Here is a 16,273-nt window from a genome sequence, read left to right on the forward strand (position 1 = left end):
CATGGAGCAATAAAACACTTTGCAGAAACTGGATCAATTGTATCCAAAGCACGATCAGGCAGACCCAAAGTGACCACACCATCAGACGATCGATACATCAAGCTTAGTTCCCTGGGAGACAGAACGATTCCTTCATCCCAGATACAGAATTTGCTAAATAAACCACACAAGATTCCAATCAGCAGTCGTCCTGTCAAAAGAAGGCTGTCCTGTAGTGACTCAGAGGATGAGTAGCAGTTTCTAAACCAGAATGAAACCACAGTGTTTCAAACCCACAGTGAAACATGGTGGTGGGAGTGTTTTGGACACCTGCACTGAACTGACTCCAAGTACCACTCCATTCTTCAGACACATGCTCCACCGTCTGGTTCTATCGTTGTGGAGAAGGATGCATACTGCAGCCGGATGATGGGCCCAAACACACCTCAAAGCTTTGACAGATCTACTTGAAGACCAAAGACGACCAAGGAGTGTGGAGTTCCTCCACAGTCACCTGACCTCAACCCCACTGAACATTTATCGGGGCACTTGAAGACTGAGAAAGCCAAGCACTCTGCGACAACACAAGAAGCTTTGTGGAACACTGTCAAATCATGTGCAAGGATAACATGAGTCATCAGGTTTTACACTATCTTCCATACCAGCTCGAGTGCATCCTGTCATTAAAGCAAAAGGGGAACAAAACAAATGCTAAGATATTCTGAAATTCATGGATTCAATTTTTCACTCCAAATGGTTCAGCTAAGAGAGTCATTTGTAATGAAACAGTATTGCATTTGAAACTAAATGTAAAATAGAAGTATCTTGACTGGTGGTCTTAGACTTCTGGACCCCACTGTACATAGAAAGCATCTTTCAAAAGCCACTTTGAGTCCTTAAAATTGTTTTTTTTGTTGTTTTTTTTTGCAGCCTTCAACATGTAAGACGTCAGCACATTTTGTCCTGACCTGAACTCCTATGATCTCCAGCTGGTGACGATCCATCTTCAGTCCGTTCCCTCCGGCCAGTTGCAGCCCATTCTTGTACCACGTGACCTCGGGTTCGGGAACGCCCTGGGCTTCACATCTCAGGGTGACGGAGGAGCCGACTTGCGGGGTGACCGAGTCTGACTCAGCATCCAGACGGGGCTTCAGGGTGGGCAGGACTGATGGTTTACACACACAGATATCTCAGTTTGATTCAGTGTTTCACTCCTGAACTGGCCTCGCTCACAGCTGGCCTGCAGTAAACACTTTTTTTCCCTGGACAATGTTTTGAGATTTGATCATCTGTATATGCAGCGAAATTGTGCAGATGGGTCACCATGTGTTCGCTCACCATAAACACTGAGGAGAATGCTCTTCTGGTCCTGGCCTGCTGAGTTGGTGGCTGTACATACATATTGCCCTGCATCTTCTAGTCCCGCCCGGGGCAACTGCAGCATCTGGCCTCCTATAATATATATAATATAATATGAAATGTAATATCTGTGCCATTATTAGATTCAAACACAGGAAATGCTCCTGACAAGAATGATTTGGGTGTCAGAGGTGGCCGAGGTCTGACCTGGCAGAATGTGGATGCCCGTGCTGAAGTGGAGGACCTGGCCGTCTCTGGTCCAGGTGATCTCTGGAGGAGGGTACGCTTGGACGTCACACAGCAGAGACACCATGTCGCCCTCGATCACACTAACCTCCTCCTCTTTGTGGCCAATTATCCTCGGAGGCACTGGAAGAGAAAACAACATTTGTGGTGTACATGTAGAGGGCAAGCTGTTCTGTAACTTTCATGTCATGTCTGTGCTTGCTTGTGTTTGATTGTTGTTGTATTGTCTGTCATGCTTCATTGCACTGTAATTCAATCTGCTTTTATTGCGGCCAATGTTTCTGTTCTGCTTTGACTGTACTTGACATGCCAGCATCATGATTGTTGTTTTAAACTTGTTTCCTGATTTTAGGTTGACAACTTTACACCTGGCCAGGGACTACAGATGAAAACTAGCCTTTTGGCTTAATATGCACTGTCCCTGAGAAATAGACTGGATAAATAAAAAGAAATAAGAATGAGAGCTTATAACATCCATTATAAAACACCTGGAAGACATGTACTGGTCTTTCTGAGCTTTCATGTCATGTCAGTCTTTTCATGTCTTTAAAAAATATCTTTAAGATTCTTTAGAATTTTTGTTAAGTTTGGCCCTCTTACCTACATTTAATAATTTTTGTGATTATTTGTATGTGTGTTGGCTGACCAGCCTCATGAATTGATTATTTATCACTGGAATGGGTTGAAATTCTGACTCTATACAGAGGTAGTGGTGAAGCCTTACCTTGCACTGTTAGACTGAAGTGCTTCTCCACTGTTCCAACCTTGTTCTCAGCTACACACGAATACCCAGCCATGTCTGAAACCTGCACACTGAGGAGCTGAGACATGGGATAGAAGTGTTATCCCTGAATAAAACATGTCCCCATTGGATCCGTTCACACACTGGTATTTGTCTTAAAGTCAGCACAACTAACCTGGAGCTGAGTCCCATCCTCGCTGATGTGGTGCTGTGAGTCCGTGTGCACCGGCTGCCCATCTCTCAGCCAGGAGATGACCGGAGCGGGGTGTCCGGTCGCGTCACAGTGGAGGACCACGGTGCTGTTGACCACTGCTCCCATTTCCTCCATGAACTCCTCTGATGCTCCCATAATAACAGGAGGGACTGCAGAGGTAAACACAACAGACATCCCTTTCAGAAATCATTTCCAAATATTTTTACAACATACATTTTAATTATGTGCACTTGCTTACCCAGGATCTCCAGTTCAAAGTGCATGCGGTCTTCTCCAGCTTCATTCACAGCTTGGCATGTGTACTTTCCAGCGTCTTCCTTCTGCACTCGGGTGATTTGTAGCACCTGTCCACCTGAAAGAACAAAATAATTTGTCCACAGATACGAAACCCCGGTCCAACACAACAAACACACACTGCTGTCTTTAACTGAGATCACAGAGGAAGGAGTTCCCTCAGACCTGGACGTAGTACCACCCCATCGGCAGAGGTGAGTTTTCGTCCATCCTTGTACCAGCTGAGCTTTGGTGGAGGGATGGCGTTACTTTCACAGGAGAGGCTGATTGGATGGCCCAGGACCACCTCACGCTTCTCTATCATGTCCTCTTTGTCATCACCCTCGTGTCCCAGACCCCAGGCTGCTTCTCTGTTGGTCACCCGGTGAAAGACCGGAGGAACTAACAAGACAAGACTTTCTATTAATTCAAGAACATACTTTTCCAAAAATGTACATCGTAATTATTCTGTATCATAAATGCAAGTTATCAAAAAATAAACTTGTATAATATTGGAGCAACAGTTAATCCATTAGTTGTAAACTATTCAATAAATAGCCAACTATTTTGATAATCAATTAAATCATTTTCTGACATTTTATAAACCAAACAACTAATCAATTAATCAACACTGACAATAATCGTTACTTGCAGTTCTAGCTAATAGTATTTGAGAAGAAGACTGCTTTTTAGTTTGAACTTAAGACAACATATTTACACAGATTTAACCAAACACACCCTGAATGGTGACACGGAAGTCTCTCTTGTCCTCTCCTGCAGAGTTGGTGACCACACAGGTGTACTGCCCCTCATGGGACAGCATGGCGTCGTCAATATGGAGGACATGGCCACTCTCCTTAATGCCAGCATGAAGGGTTCCAGTCAGCAACTAAAGACAACATACATCCAATGATTATAGTCCACTGCAATCTGTCAGAAATAGTTCTATAAAGTCTCCTGTGGCTCTGGAGGGAGACGGGCAAAAACGGATAAATTCCCTTAAGTTAAAACATTAACTGCTACAATCTCGAAATGAACTAGTGGCCAAGTTGCATCGTGGGTAATGTACGGGTCAGGTTTGACAAGGAGCTAAAAAAAAACACTTCTGAACATATTTTGACTGTAGATTTTTGCCAAAAAGGACTCAAACATTTTTTTGACATAGCTAATTTTTGTAATATTATATTCACTGGTTTCATTTTATAGATAAATATTTGAACTATGTTGACTTCAGTTTTTTGTTTTGTTAATTGGATTAAGCTACAGCTTGTAATGGCTTTTGCTTGTTGCACACTAGATGATGTCATCTTTGTCTGTGTTTTCGGACAAAATATTTATCTTAGTTCCTCAGCTTAATACATGTACATTCTTTCACAATTTCAACCTTTTCTGAGCTAATTGCTGACATCATTTTCAACAAGGGTCAGATAAGAAGAGCTTCTGAGTCAACAAAACATTTGGCAGGTTTTTGAATGCCTGGCTTTAAAAACACAATTTTCAGTCTGTAATGTTTTTTTTGTTTGTTTGTTTTGTTTTCTTTTGTTTTCTTTTATAAAAATCTGTTATGTAACGGTACCTGCATGCCAATTTAGAAAAACAGATGTTACATGAATCCAAAATCGACCTAATCCTCATGTATTAACTGCTGCTCCACACAAGCACACACATAAAGGTGTTGCTAAAAATTGGAGCCGCACATGAAAATACAGGTTAAAGAAAAACACAGTATTAGTACAGTATTCCACATTATAATATCTAATCACTGGATTATTCTTCTACGTCTTTGCTATAATTACCAAGCTTAGTCAACATACAAATGTGGAAAGTGGAGGTGGGTTGTGCAAGAGGATGCCAATGCTGCTAAGGCTGTTGCAATTTGTACTGGTTGCCAGTAGAGGCTGAACTTGTTCCATTAAAATCACATCAAAAGTACATGTTTGCAAGATGCAGAGGACGACACACCAACCTGTCCATCTTTGAACCAGTTAACGTTGGGCTCAGGGAAACCTTTGCTCAGGCAGGAGAGAGTTAAACTCCCGTTGATCCGAACTTTCTCTTCCTGACCACCAAACGATAAAGATGTAGAATCGCCTTCTATCTGTGGTGGGACTGAAAAAGGCAGACGTATCATTAAAGGTTCTGTCTCAGCCTCTTTAATTTGTAAGTGGTGAAGATGTCTCTTACCCAGCACACTCAGGGAATAATGTTTGATGGCAGTGCCGGCTGGATTCATGGCCCTGCAGGTGTAGAGGCCAGTGCTTTCTCCCTGAGCTGAGCCCAGTCGCAGCGCCTGTCCACCCCGGGTGTATGTCAGCTGGGGACTGGACACGATGGGCTGGTTGTCCTTTAACCAGGTGATACTGGGTGTGGGTGAGCCCTCAACATCACAGGGGAGCACTGTGGGGAAGCCGAGCACCACTGACACCTCTGAGGTCTCAGTAGGGCCCTTGATGGTCGGGGGAGCTGGAGAGAAAGAGCAATACACTAATGTTTAACAGGCAGTAAGATTTTTACTGGCCCATAGCACAGAATGAATAGATCCTCAGGGGGTTGACCTGTTCTGTGCAGGCGACCCTCTAAATGCAGTGTGTGATACTCTGGGTAATTACAGCACATGCTCTTTAGGTGACAGAAATCCCCAGAGCCTGCATAAAGAGAGTTCAGTGTGTGCTCACAGTCCAGGCAGTGTGGCGTGAGCTAAATCATCCAACTAGAGAGGCTCGGTTTACACATGAATTAAATATTATGTTCAGTTATTTTCGTTCTACCACAGCACTTTTGAAAAAGAAACCAACTTAATATCCTGATCATTTTTAAAGGATTTTCTTTTTCTTATTTCATTTATTTCCTTTAATATTTTGTGTAGAAAGAAAATACACGAAAGCATAAAGTGAATTCAGGTCATTGTGTTGTGAGTGTATGGTATGTGTCTTTTAAGCACTGATCAGCTCTGGTATTAACGTCCGGCCTGATCACAAGTGGACAGCCATCAGTACACACTCGGCACTAACGTGTGTCTCAAGGGATGACTTGTGATGGGATTGAACTTCCCCACTCTACAGTATATGGAAACAAATACGTACATCACTGGAACAAATGGATATGATAACCCTAACTCTTTTTTTCCAAAAAAAAAAGGAAATATCTTCATGTTTATCGTTGGCCAAATTAACAAGAGGAAGAAAAATATAAGAATTTCTAATGCAAGGCCATAACTTACAAAATTGCCTGAATTTTTTATTGGAGTCTGGGGACTTTCTCCACGGGTGCCAAAGAAGACTTTGGTTACTGTTTACTGTATCTGTAAAATTTTAAATGTTTGCCATCAATAAAATGTTGTCTTCTTTCTTAAATTTAGGGTAAATGGTTAAAACAATGTGTGTGTGAGGCACCTAAGACACATAAGCAGACAGGCTGGTACAGTGATGCTGCATTAAGCTTCTTACAAAGAAAGAAACAACTTCATGTATTGCATTTAATGCCGAATTTAAAAAGAAGCCGTTTCGCAAAGATTTTTAAAGCTTCTCCTCATTCAACAACTCTCAAAATTGTGTGATTTGTTAAGGAAGTCTGGGAACATTGTGGTTACGGTTCAACTGTGTGCCCAATGAGCCCAATCACATAGTTTGCATTAAAGTGAACCACATGGAAATCAGGCCAGTGAATAGTCCACTCTGCCTCTTCTTCTTCTTCTTCTTCTTCTTCTTCTACTACTTCTTCTCAGAGGACATCAGTTGAGTAGGCGGTCCGTCAATGTGACACACCGCTAAAAGAATGTGGTGACATGTATCCCAGACCCCCTCTGGATGTGGTCTGAGTGATCAGATCTCAAATGTGTCCTTAATGCATCTTTAAGGCATTGACATCTGTACTCTTGTAATCGGATCACTCAGGATGGATGTTAATACCAGACCTGAACCTTAGTGACCTTAGTTAAAGTGAGGAGAAATAGTAAAGACCTTGCACTGTGAGTCTGAACTGGCGCATCTGAGTTCCTGCGTTGTTGCTGGCCAGACACTGGTAAAGCCCCTGGTCCCTCAGTCTGACTGACTTCACCTTCAGCACCTGGCCATCTTCCAGAAACTCCACATGTGGGTCTCCATCACGGGACAGAACCCTGGAGAGAGGAAGGAACGGTGGATCAAATCAATACCATGGATGCTGCATCCCGTGTGCGGCGCTGAATGTCACATCAATAATCTGATGCTTACTCTCCATCACGGCTCCATTCCACTCTGGGTGCTGGCCGTCCGCTAACCCGGCACTGAAACTCCACCTCCTGGCCCAGCGCCACAGTTAGCTCCTGCAGCCGGGATGTTCCTGAGATCACTGGCGGAGCTGTAACAGTGCACACACACACCAGAAATACACTTGTTAATTTACATGGTTTGATGGATTCATGTGACTGATCTAAAGGCTGAATGGGATAATGATCTAAATAAATTCAAATTCACTGTTTGGAGAAAAAGACAGACATTAAAACCATCCAGATAAGAGGGCCATCAGTTTAGCTGTTAATGAGATCATTAGCATTGATATAAATGGCTAGTCTTTGTAGGTGTGAGAGGATGACAACTTTCAGGATGTATGCTACATTAAACAGAGTATTAGAGTTTAATTAAACGGTTTAAGCTCTTTGGAGGCTTTAGACTGCTGTTCTAGGATATTTTAATTCCACTGATGGCAAGAAAAATGTCCTTTTCAACTCTCTACTTAATGCAGGAGGCATCCTTAAATTTGCCTCTTCCCCACTTTATTCTTATTCATACTAAATACCAGCATGACAGCTGGTTTATGAGCTCACCTTGCACCACGATGTTATATTCTCTCCGGGCCTCTCCAGCTGAGTTTTGAGCTGTGCAAGAAAATCTTCCTGCATGTTCTGGCTGAACTCTGTAGATTCTCAGCATCCTGTTCCCATTCTGCAGGTACACCCCAGGACTGTCCACCTGGAGGCACAGAAATCAAATTAGTGCATCCATATGACTCACAAAAAGGTAGACTGTGGGTATAAGCCTGCCATAGGCCAACTATTTTTCTCCTTCTGCTATCTGCTCTTTACCATTCACCCATCACTACGTGAAAGTGAAAAATCTGATGTTTCTGATGGTAGGTGGGGACATCTCCAGCCGGGTGTTTTTAACATGAGCTCACGACATCTCTAGCCTCCTTTGTGGTGTTCAGAACAGGTGACCTCGGGCCAATTTCCAGTCATGTTTTTGGAGAAAAACACAACAAAGTTTGACAAGAAGTCGGGACATCTTCAGCCATGTTTTTGCCAACAAAACTGGATGTTTTTGGCAAGAAGTATGGACATCTCCAGCCAAGTTTGTGCAGACAAAACCAGATGTTTTTTCAGAGCCCCTGGGACTTCTCCAGCCTTCTTTGTGACGATCAATACTGGTCTTTTAAACCAAAATATGATTTTCCTAACCCTAACCAAGTAGTTTTTGTACCTTAACCTAACCAGATCATAAGCACAGCATTGTCACAACATTAAATACAAAATTGAACCTAAATCAACAGAAACGTACATTTCTAACATTTATTCTGGCGATTGGGTTGCACAAGGACAAGGATTGTGCAGTAAGGTGGGCCAGCTTTTTTTGCAGGGATTAAGCCATTTTAATGCCAAGGTTCGCCTCCACCAAAAACAACACCCACACAACACTATTTCGTAAGGGCACCAAGATGATTGTGATTGGTTTTAAGAAAAACACACAAGCCAGCGCAAATTCCCATATACCAGAATGATAATGGGTTCAGTCAGACCTTTCTCCAGCGCTGGCACAGCGCTAAAACGAAGTGTGGAGACGTGCATCCCTAGCGTTTCATTGGAATTAAAACAAAAACCACTCGGTGGCATTGTACAGCTAGATATCAACAAGATACAGTATATTAACACGCTACCTAAGTTCTAAATTTACTGTAAATGGGAAGGTTGGGACCAAGGTTGAAAACAAAACTCACAGGACGACCATCTTTGGTCCAGGTGATTGTTGGAGACGGGATCCCAAAGGCATCGCAGCCCAGAGTGAGAGGCTGCTTCAAGGTGACAGTAAGGTTCAGAGGCTGGCCGTCATCTTGGATCTCTGGGGGAACTGTAGAAACGTAAAAGAAAAAGTTTCAGTTCAGTTGAAGGTTTTTTTGTTAAAAGTAAGAAAAATGGGTGTAGCTGAATTCTTACCATTTACTTTGAGCCTCGTCTTCCTCTCCACAGAGCCTGCCTCATTGGTTGCCACACACTTGAAGTCCCCGCTGTGGCTGGCAGACGCTGTGCTAATTATGAGAGCACCGTCCCTCGCCACAGAAAACTCTGATTGTTCGGGGTGTATCTCCAGGCCATTCTTGAACCAGCGTACCTTGGGACGAGGTGAACCTGAAGGTGGGGGAAAAAGAGAAGGAATATAAGCTGAGCTTTATTGATCACGTCTGACAAAGAAAAGTTACTTCCATCTCTCTGCTTCTCGACAGGAAAATGTAATGGGCATGCAGCCCAGACTCGAACAAGCAGGCTCTACATTTATCTGTTGGACAGCAGCACAGCAGGGGAGACCATGCCAAAATTGTTAGAGTCCTTGTAGCCTGTGAGCTTAAGACTTCAAGGTCAGAGTCGCATAAAAAAGTAAGACACAGTATGCTGGAGAGATGTACGATTGAAAACACTAGCGTCAAGATTTATTACCAAACACTGAGGTGAGCATCTTGAGCAGTAAGAATAGGAGTGGTTGAACATGCAGTTCAAAGTGGCTGAAACAGATGTGTTTTGTGGATTGCCGGGTGGAGACGAGCTTGAAATGGTCTAGAGGAGAAAGGTGGAATGGGGGTGAAGGTGAAGGTTGTCCCAGGAACAAGGACAGGCCAGAGAGCCGCAGCGAACGACCAGAGCAGTGGAGAGATCCAATTGCCACGGCTCTGTCTATTTACAGAGGTGTTACATATACAAACACCACATGCGGGGGAGAGAACTCAAACACAGCAGCCTTCCTCGATCTTAAAAATACTGACCGCAGGAGGCACAAGCAAAGGTGAAGCTGCCTTCCGTTGCCTTTCGGTACACATGTTTACAGTTAGGCAGCTCTGGGGCAAATTAATTATCTCATTGAACAGGAAATGCATACAGATGTTCTATTTTAGATGTTAACAGATCTCATTAGTCGGCTTTGAATTTATTTTCTCGGGCTGACGAAGATTATCTCTTCCATGTGTTTCCCAAATAATTACCTCTATCAAATGCAATGTGCTTGTTGGTGAATTAATAGTATCCTTCTGGCAGAGACCGCTCTTTATCTTCCCTATACAAATAGATCTCTAGAGAACAATGAGTGGATCCTTGTTTCCTGCTGCCGGCTGCCTCTCAGGGGTGTCAAGAGCATCAAGCATTTGTGTGTGAGTCCTCCGAGGCCTGGTACAGTCTGCCTGCCTGCCGGTATGACTTGGATGGAAGGAGGGCTAGTGTGGCTTCATCTTCCTCTTCCTGCGCTTCATGGTGCACCTCAGACATCTCTGTCCTTCATCTGCCAGCAGCAGCCTGTAATTAGGATTCCTCTCCCAGCAGGCCCCGACGCAGAGGAAAGCAGATGTGGCTCACTGAGGCAGCAGGCAGCAGACTGATGTTCCAGCTGTTGCTCCACATTAGACACAGTCCTCACCTTCTCTCGCCGAGCTGGTTACCATGGCAGAGCTCCACACAAACAATACCTGTTTCCACGGGCTGTCAGAGGTATCTATCAGTGTATCTGCAGACGTACGCAGACACTCACTGTGTTTTGCTCTCCACATCCCTCCAGGATGCTCCCTTGTTCGCACAGAGATGTTAAAATATATAGACAACAGCATGTCTCTGGGTGCTGTGATAAAAAGAAGCTGTGCCTTTTAAGATGGTGAGGCTCTTTTTTAAAAGTTTGACAACTGAGGGTCTACAGTGACAGTGAAACATTCCTTTGATGGTGCACGACTACACGTATCTGTCCTACATTTGAGGAGGAGGAATATTATTTTGTGTCATGAAAACAAACTAAGAAAGACCGATTCATTTTATGCTCTGAAAATGTAGTCACACCCTGTAAGTTGTGTCTCTACTAAACGCCGGACCTTTGATTGTCCTGTTCTTTTTTCAGACGGTCTCAGGCCGACTCATCAGTGAATAATTTCCTACCTTCAGCAGGACAAGGGATGATGACCTTGCTGCTCGCTACTTTCTCCATTATGGCATCCCCAGGTTCTGCAAAGGATGGGGCCTCTGTGAGGACATAAAAACATGTAAACCATGGTTCACAGTGCACCGAGGGCAGTTGATATAGTACACATTAAATGTAAAACATGATGAGTGTTAGTCAGTGTTATTAATACATTTACCAGTGTAGATAACTAAACCCAATAATTGAGAAACTCTGATGGCAAGAGAACACCAACAGCTAGGCTGACACCTTATTAGTAGCTATATTTAATTAAGCAGTCTCATTAAAATTAAGATCTCCTTTTCAAGAGAGACCTGAAGCAAAGCCGCTGTTTTAACTGCTCAGAGCCAGCCAGCTCCAAAGGAGAAAGTGAGGTGCAGAGCCAGACCTTCTGGAGGAATAAACACTTGCACACCCACACAGCAGATTCTGTTCTGATCTGGAGCCGTTTACAGACGTTGGAGAGCTCACAGATACTTTTTAACTTTTGATATTCAAAAGTAAATTTATCTTCACTCCTGTTTATCAACCTGACTGCAGCAGTGATCCGCGGAGGTGACCTCCATTGTCGGGTGTTTATGTTTTGTAATGTTGACTGCTGACTGGAGCTGGAGGGGAAATGTACTTTACTCCAGGAACGTATTGTTACGCAGAGGAAAGGGGGGGAAGAAGAGAGAGACCTGGAGTCTCTGGTGAGAGCTGAGTTCAGTGAGAGGTTGACCTGAAAAAAATGATTTTAATGTATAATGTAAATAGTAAAGGACCAATAATAGACCTCTTTTACTGATGGCAACAAGGCTTGATTCAGCACAATTTGCCACACTGTCCTCAGATCTCAACATACACAAGTCAACAGAGGCTTAAAGAGCCAGTGTACTCCGTTAGAAGTACTTGTCAGATGGTCAAATAATTCTGGACACCCCCTCCGCCCAATCTTTCCGGAGTTGGATTAGAGGGACGTGGTCAGCCTGTGTAAATTTTGATATCGCAAGTAGGAGGAAATGGTTCTTTTTTACACTCCAAGCATGATTCACAATATATCGTGATACAGTATAGCAGAGTTTGATTTATTTCAGCTTTATTCACAAATTGAACAAGCAGGGTTTGAAGAAGTGAACCGCAGATATTCACCAAGAATTTCCAGCTTGATCTCCAAGGTCTCCTGTCCGGCGCTGTTCTTGGCTACACACTGGTAGGTGCCCTGGTCATCGCGGCTGACCCTCTCAATCCTGAGGGGCGTAGTGTTCTTGGTCCCAACAGGAAGTCCGTTGTGAAACCAACTGACCTCAGGGTTTGGTTCTCCTTGGACCACACATGGGAGAATCACTCTTTGGCCAATCAGGGCTTTCAAGAGGGAAGGTGCAGGCTGAATTTTGGGTTTAGCTGTGGACAAAAACACATTTCTGTTAAAATGCAGATTTCACAACATCCGTTAAACACCTATTTATTTACGTATTTCACATATTTTACATATGTTAGAAGTCATGTTTTAAGTTTTAAGGTTTTCTAAGAAGTTCTACATCCTAATGACGCCCCACAGAGTTACCTTGAATGTGTAAATTGTAGCTCAGGGACACGTTGCCTGCTGGGTTCTCTGCAGTGCAGGTGTACATTTTACTATCAATCAGGCGCACATCAGTGATCCTCAGAGAGCCTGAAGGCAAAACAGTGAACCTGGGGAGTGGTTAGGGGTCAAGGGCAAAGAGATGGAGAAAAGAAAACACTTCATGAGTCACTTAAGATCTACAGCCACTGTGTTTTGGGAGAAGAGGTTTTCCTGTCAAAGCTACTGTATATTTACCTCAAATGTCCTATTTATATTGTGAAGAATGGGTACATCTATATGAGTACTATATAATAGTAACTATAACACTGCTGTTTTTATGTCACTAATGTATATTTAGATATCAACCTTTATTGTTGTGTTTCTGTGAGGACCAATTTCAAGATGCTTCTGTAACTATTTTTAGTAGGAGACGAGTTGATGAAAGCAGTTCCTGTAAACAGATTCAGACAGTGAATTCCCAGGACAGCTACTGCCGGAGGCTCATTGATGAAGTGGTTCATTAGTGTGTAAAATAATCAGATAATTTGTACACATTTCGAGCAAAAAGAGTGGGGCATAATGTTTATCCATTGTATGCTCCAAATACAAAACAAAGCGTGAGAGGAAGTGACAGCAACACAGAGTTGAAATACATTGTAGAGCTGTCGATGGCCTCTTTGCATTTGTGCTGTTTGGTTGAGATAAAGAAAAATGGATCTGTGATGGATGGAAGAAAAGCACTAAGTGGAAACTGGACCTTAGCCAGGCACTAGTAATCTCCCTAGTGAGTTCTTACTCTCACAATTACCATTGTACAGGGTAATTACAGTGTAAAAGGGTAGCCGGAGTTTGACCTGATGACATCAGCATGGGAAAGGTCACAGGCTCACAAAAATCAATGCATATTTTCCTGTTGGGAACAGTAATATGTGCAGCAACTGTTGTGTCTTTACCACTCAGGGCTCAGGAATACAGATAATTTGAACATCAAACTGATAGTGGCGCTAAAAGGAAGGTCCCGCGGGCCTTCATTATCATTAACAACCATGTGGAAAGCAGCGTTTATGCTAAACAAACCATTGCTTTTATAGATCTTTGTCGCACATAAACAAGCGGACAGATGGAGATGATCACCTACACTAACCTCCACCCAAAAAACATGATTTGTAGCAAAAACAAGCAGCGGTTAAATGTAGGTTAAAAGTACTTAAATGTAGGTCACAGACTTTAAGGGGGTGTGAGGTAACCTGACCTGCACAAGAAGCCATCCAGCTGTATAAATGCACAATATGCACAAGTGTAAACACACCTCCATGATTTATCTTAGATAAGAGTGTCTGCTTAGCAACTGAATTATAACAATAACATGATCATGTAAGTGGGTATTGAAGCACAAAGAGCTCTCTATATCAGCTGCACATATGGTGTAACGTTGCTCCCCCACCTCCTCAAACAGCCTGAGGAGAGGCAGCAACATCGAACATTGGAACCAAATGACTGCCTCTGCAGAGCTCAATCTGTGCTCAGACCGCAGCGCTGCGATCCGGCGATGCCACAGTGAAGACGTGAACCGCCCCTCCATCCATCACTCCGCACACTGGTGTCAACTCATCTGTGTACACAGACTGACACAAAGACTAACTGGGACAAATTGGCCTCATCAGGATTAGAGTTAGCATGAGCCTATTATATGGCTATGGCAGAAATCTTACCGCCCACTGATTTAAGTTATCTCAACAATCAGCACCCTCTGGTCATTTCCTCTGACCCACAGAGTGTGGCTGGAGACCATGATTCCCCCCTCCTTCACAGCATGCTTGTTTCCGCAGGTCCTGCATATGCAAAGCACTGGCTGATGTGGGGGTTGTTCGCAGAGATGTGCTATTCTCATCAGACAGGGCTAGTAAAGAGTCAGCATGTTGTTTTACTGCTGAAGCACCCCAGGGAATCCGAACATCAGGCAGACAGGGCTTGTATCTCTTCCTCTGTCAGTTCGTTTTCCTCCCCTCTTCCTGGCACCCCCCACTCCACCCCCACCTTTTCCTTCTTCCTGGCCCCACACAAGTCATACTGTATCTGAGTCACCGCAGCTTTCAACCCACTCCCCCCATTCTTCTATCTACCCAAAACCATTCGGTCTGGTGTCTGGCCAGGAGAAGCTGTCTGTCATCTACGCAGCCTGTGTCCCAAGTCGGCCAGCCTGTCTGCACCCAGAGTGACCACACATGAAAGCCGAGCGTCAGCGAACCATGTGGGACCAGATGTTCTTCTTCAGTTAGCCAAAGTGAAGCCCCCACACAGCCCTCTGGCAGACTGCTGCTGCCTCTGCCTAGCTGCCCTTCAAAAGGCATCACTAAATGAACCCCGAACATGTGCAACAGCTTTGAACGGCCGCCAGCTTAAGTCCTGTAAAAGCTGAGTCAGATGTTAGCGAAGTCAGAGGTAAGGTATGGTGAGAACCTTTCGTTCCATGATGTTTAACTAATTTTATTGCATCATTACCAGAGTGAGGTAAGACTTCCTCTTACCCAGCTGTGACGGGGGGGATGGGATGTCCATTTCTGCTCCACGTGACGAGTGGAGAGGGACTCCCCTCGACCTCACATGGGAGAACAACCTCTGTTCCAACCTCTGCAGCCATCTTCACTGTGTTGTCATGGCCACTCACACCCATTATCTTCGGCATGGCTGGAGAAGATGAAGAGAAGAAAAGTGAGAATACCATGTAGACTATGTTCAGCTCCAAACAGGAAGTCATACTGTCAAACATTATACAGTGTGCAGACAGAGGTCGGCCTTTGTTAAATCAAACACTGTTATGTTTGGGTGACTGCGGTGAAACATTTATTTGCTCACTGTTGACACTGAGCTGGATCTCTCGGCTGGCGTAGCCCACAGGACTGGTGGCAGTGCAGATGTAGATGCCTGCATCCTCAGTGTTAGGGTGGGGGATGTGGAGATATCCATCAGGCTCAGACTGAAGAGAGGAGTGGTCCCTGGGCAGAGGCTGCCTCCCCTGGAGGAAAAGCAGGCATGAGACCATACAGAGTCTACTGTAGATAAAAGCTGTTTGCACAACAGCACTGGGACACTAAGCTTAGTGTTTACAGCCCAACCTTTGATGTCTAATGTAATTACTGAGCACCCCCCCAGCTCACTCTCCATCCCCAATGCGTGCGCACAAGAATGCCGCCCGCTGCACACGCACTTGCTTTGAACATGAAATTGCTTTTACAGATTCACTTTTATCTGACAAGAAAAGAAATTTAGTTGACTCAAGAGTACTTTTTGGGCAAGAGTGAGGAAGAGAAATCTGGCTCAGTCCAACAATATGTGGGGAACAAGGGCACATTGATCTCACTCAATAATGCTGACTATGTAATGGTGAAGGGTAGGGATGGGAGGATATATGATTCTATTGTGGTTAGGGAAAAACACTCATGAGTTGATCATGGTGAAGATGGTGATCAGTGACTTGAAAGAGCTTGATAACATACCGACCTATGTGGATTTCCTGATTTCTTTTGAATTGCGACAAAGGGGACGCTGCATCTTTCCAGTCATTCCATGTTTACCCTCCCAAAAATAAGTTAAGTCAGATGTGTGTATAAAACAACAGGGAGATGAGGCTTATTTATCGTTTATTTCCGCAGCGGGACCCTATGATTTATGATTACCATATTTAAGATTGTTTGATCCTTTTTCACAAAAAGCATGTTCACTAAAAAAGACAT

The 16,273-nt window shown here is 43.9% G+C and overlaps 1 protein-coding gene across 1 annotated transcript in view; it reads right to left on the minus strand.

The window, feature by feature from the left end:
- The window catches only part of hmcn2 (hemicentin 2), a 60,599-nt gene that overhangs the window by 22,579 nt on the left and 21,747 nt on the right, over positions 1 to 16,273 (minus strand). The window contains exons 21-40 of the mRNA XM_084359833.1: positions 15,396 to 15,555; positions 15,068 to 15,227; positions 12,540 to 12,667; positions 12,125 to 12,376; positions 10,972 to 11,055; positions 9,001 to 9,192; positions 8,784 to 8,914; positions 7,618 to 7,762; positions 7,025 to 7,151; positions 6,773 to 6,930; positions 4,998 to 5,276; positions 4,780 to 4,922; positions 3,552 to 3,702; positions 3,000 to 3,215; positions 2,779 to 2,892; positions 2,502 to 2,689; positions 2,309 to 2,405; positions 1,546 to 1,707; positions 1,318 to 1,431; positions 948 to 1,144 (exon numbers count right to left, since the gene is read on the minus strand). Of these exons, the coding sequence (XP_084215959.1) occupies positions 948 to 1,144; positions 1,318 to 1,431; positions 1,546 to 1,707; positions 2,309 to 2,405; positions 2,502 to 2,689; positions 2,779 to 2,892; positions 3,000 to 3,215; positions 3,552 to 3,702; positions 4,780 to 4,922; positions 4,998 to 5,276; positions 6,773 to 6,930; positions 7,025 to 7,151; positions 7,618 to 7,762; positions 8,784 to 8,914; positions 9,001 to 9,192; positions 10,972 to 11,055; positions 12,125 to 12,376; positions 12,540 to 12,667; positions 15,068 to 15,227; positions 15,396 to 15,555 (3,198 nt within the window). The remainder of the gene's footprint in view (positions 1 to 947; positions 1,145 to 1,317; positions 1,432 to 1,545; positions 1,708 to 2,308; positions 2,406 to 2,501; positions 2,690 to 2,778; positions 2,893 to 2,999; positions 3,216 to 3,551; positions 3,703 to 4,779; positions 4,923 to 4,997; positions 5,277 to 6,772; positions 6,931 to 7,024; positions 7,152 to 7,617; positions 7,763 to 8,783; positions 8,915 to 9,000; positions 9,193 to 10,971; positions 11,056 to 12,124; positions 12,377 to 12,539; positions 12,668 to 15,067; positions 15,228 to 15,395; positions 15,556 to 16,273) is intronic.

Source organism: Pagrus pagrus, assembly GCF_965226575.1.
Source record: "Pagrus pagrus genome assembly, chromosome: 8".
In the NCBI taxonomy this organism is placed as follows: domain Eukaryota; kingdom Metazoa; phylum Chordata; class Actinopteri; order Spariformes; family Sparidae; genus Pagrus; species Pagrus pagrus.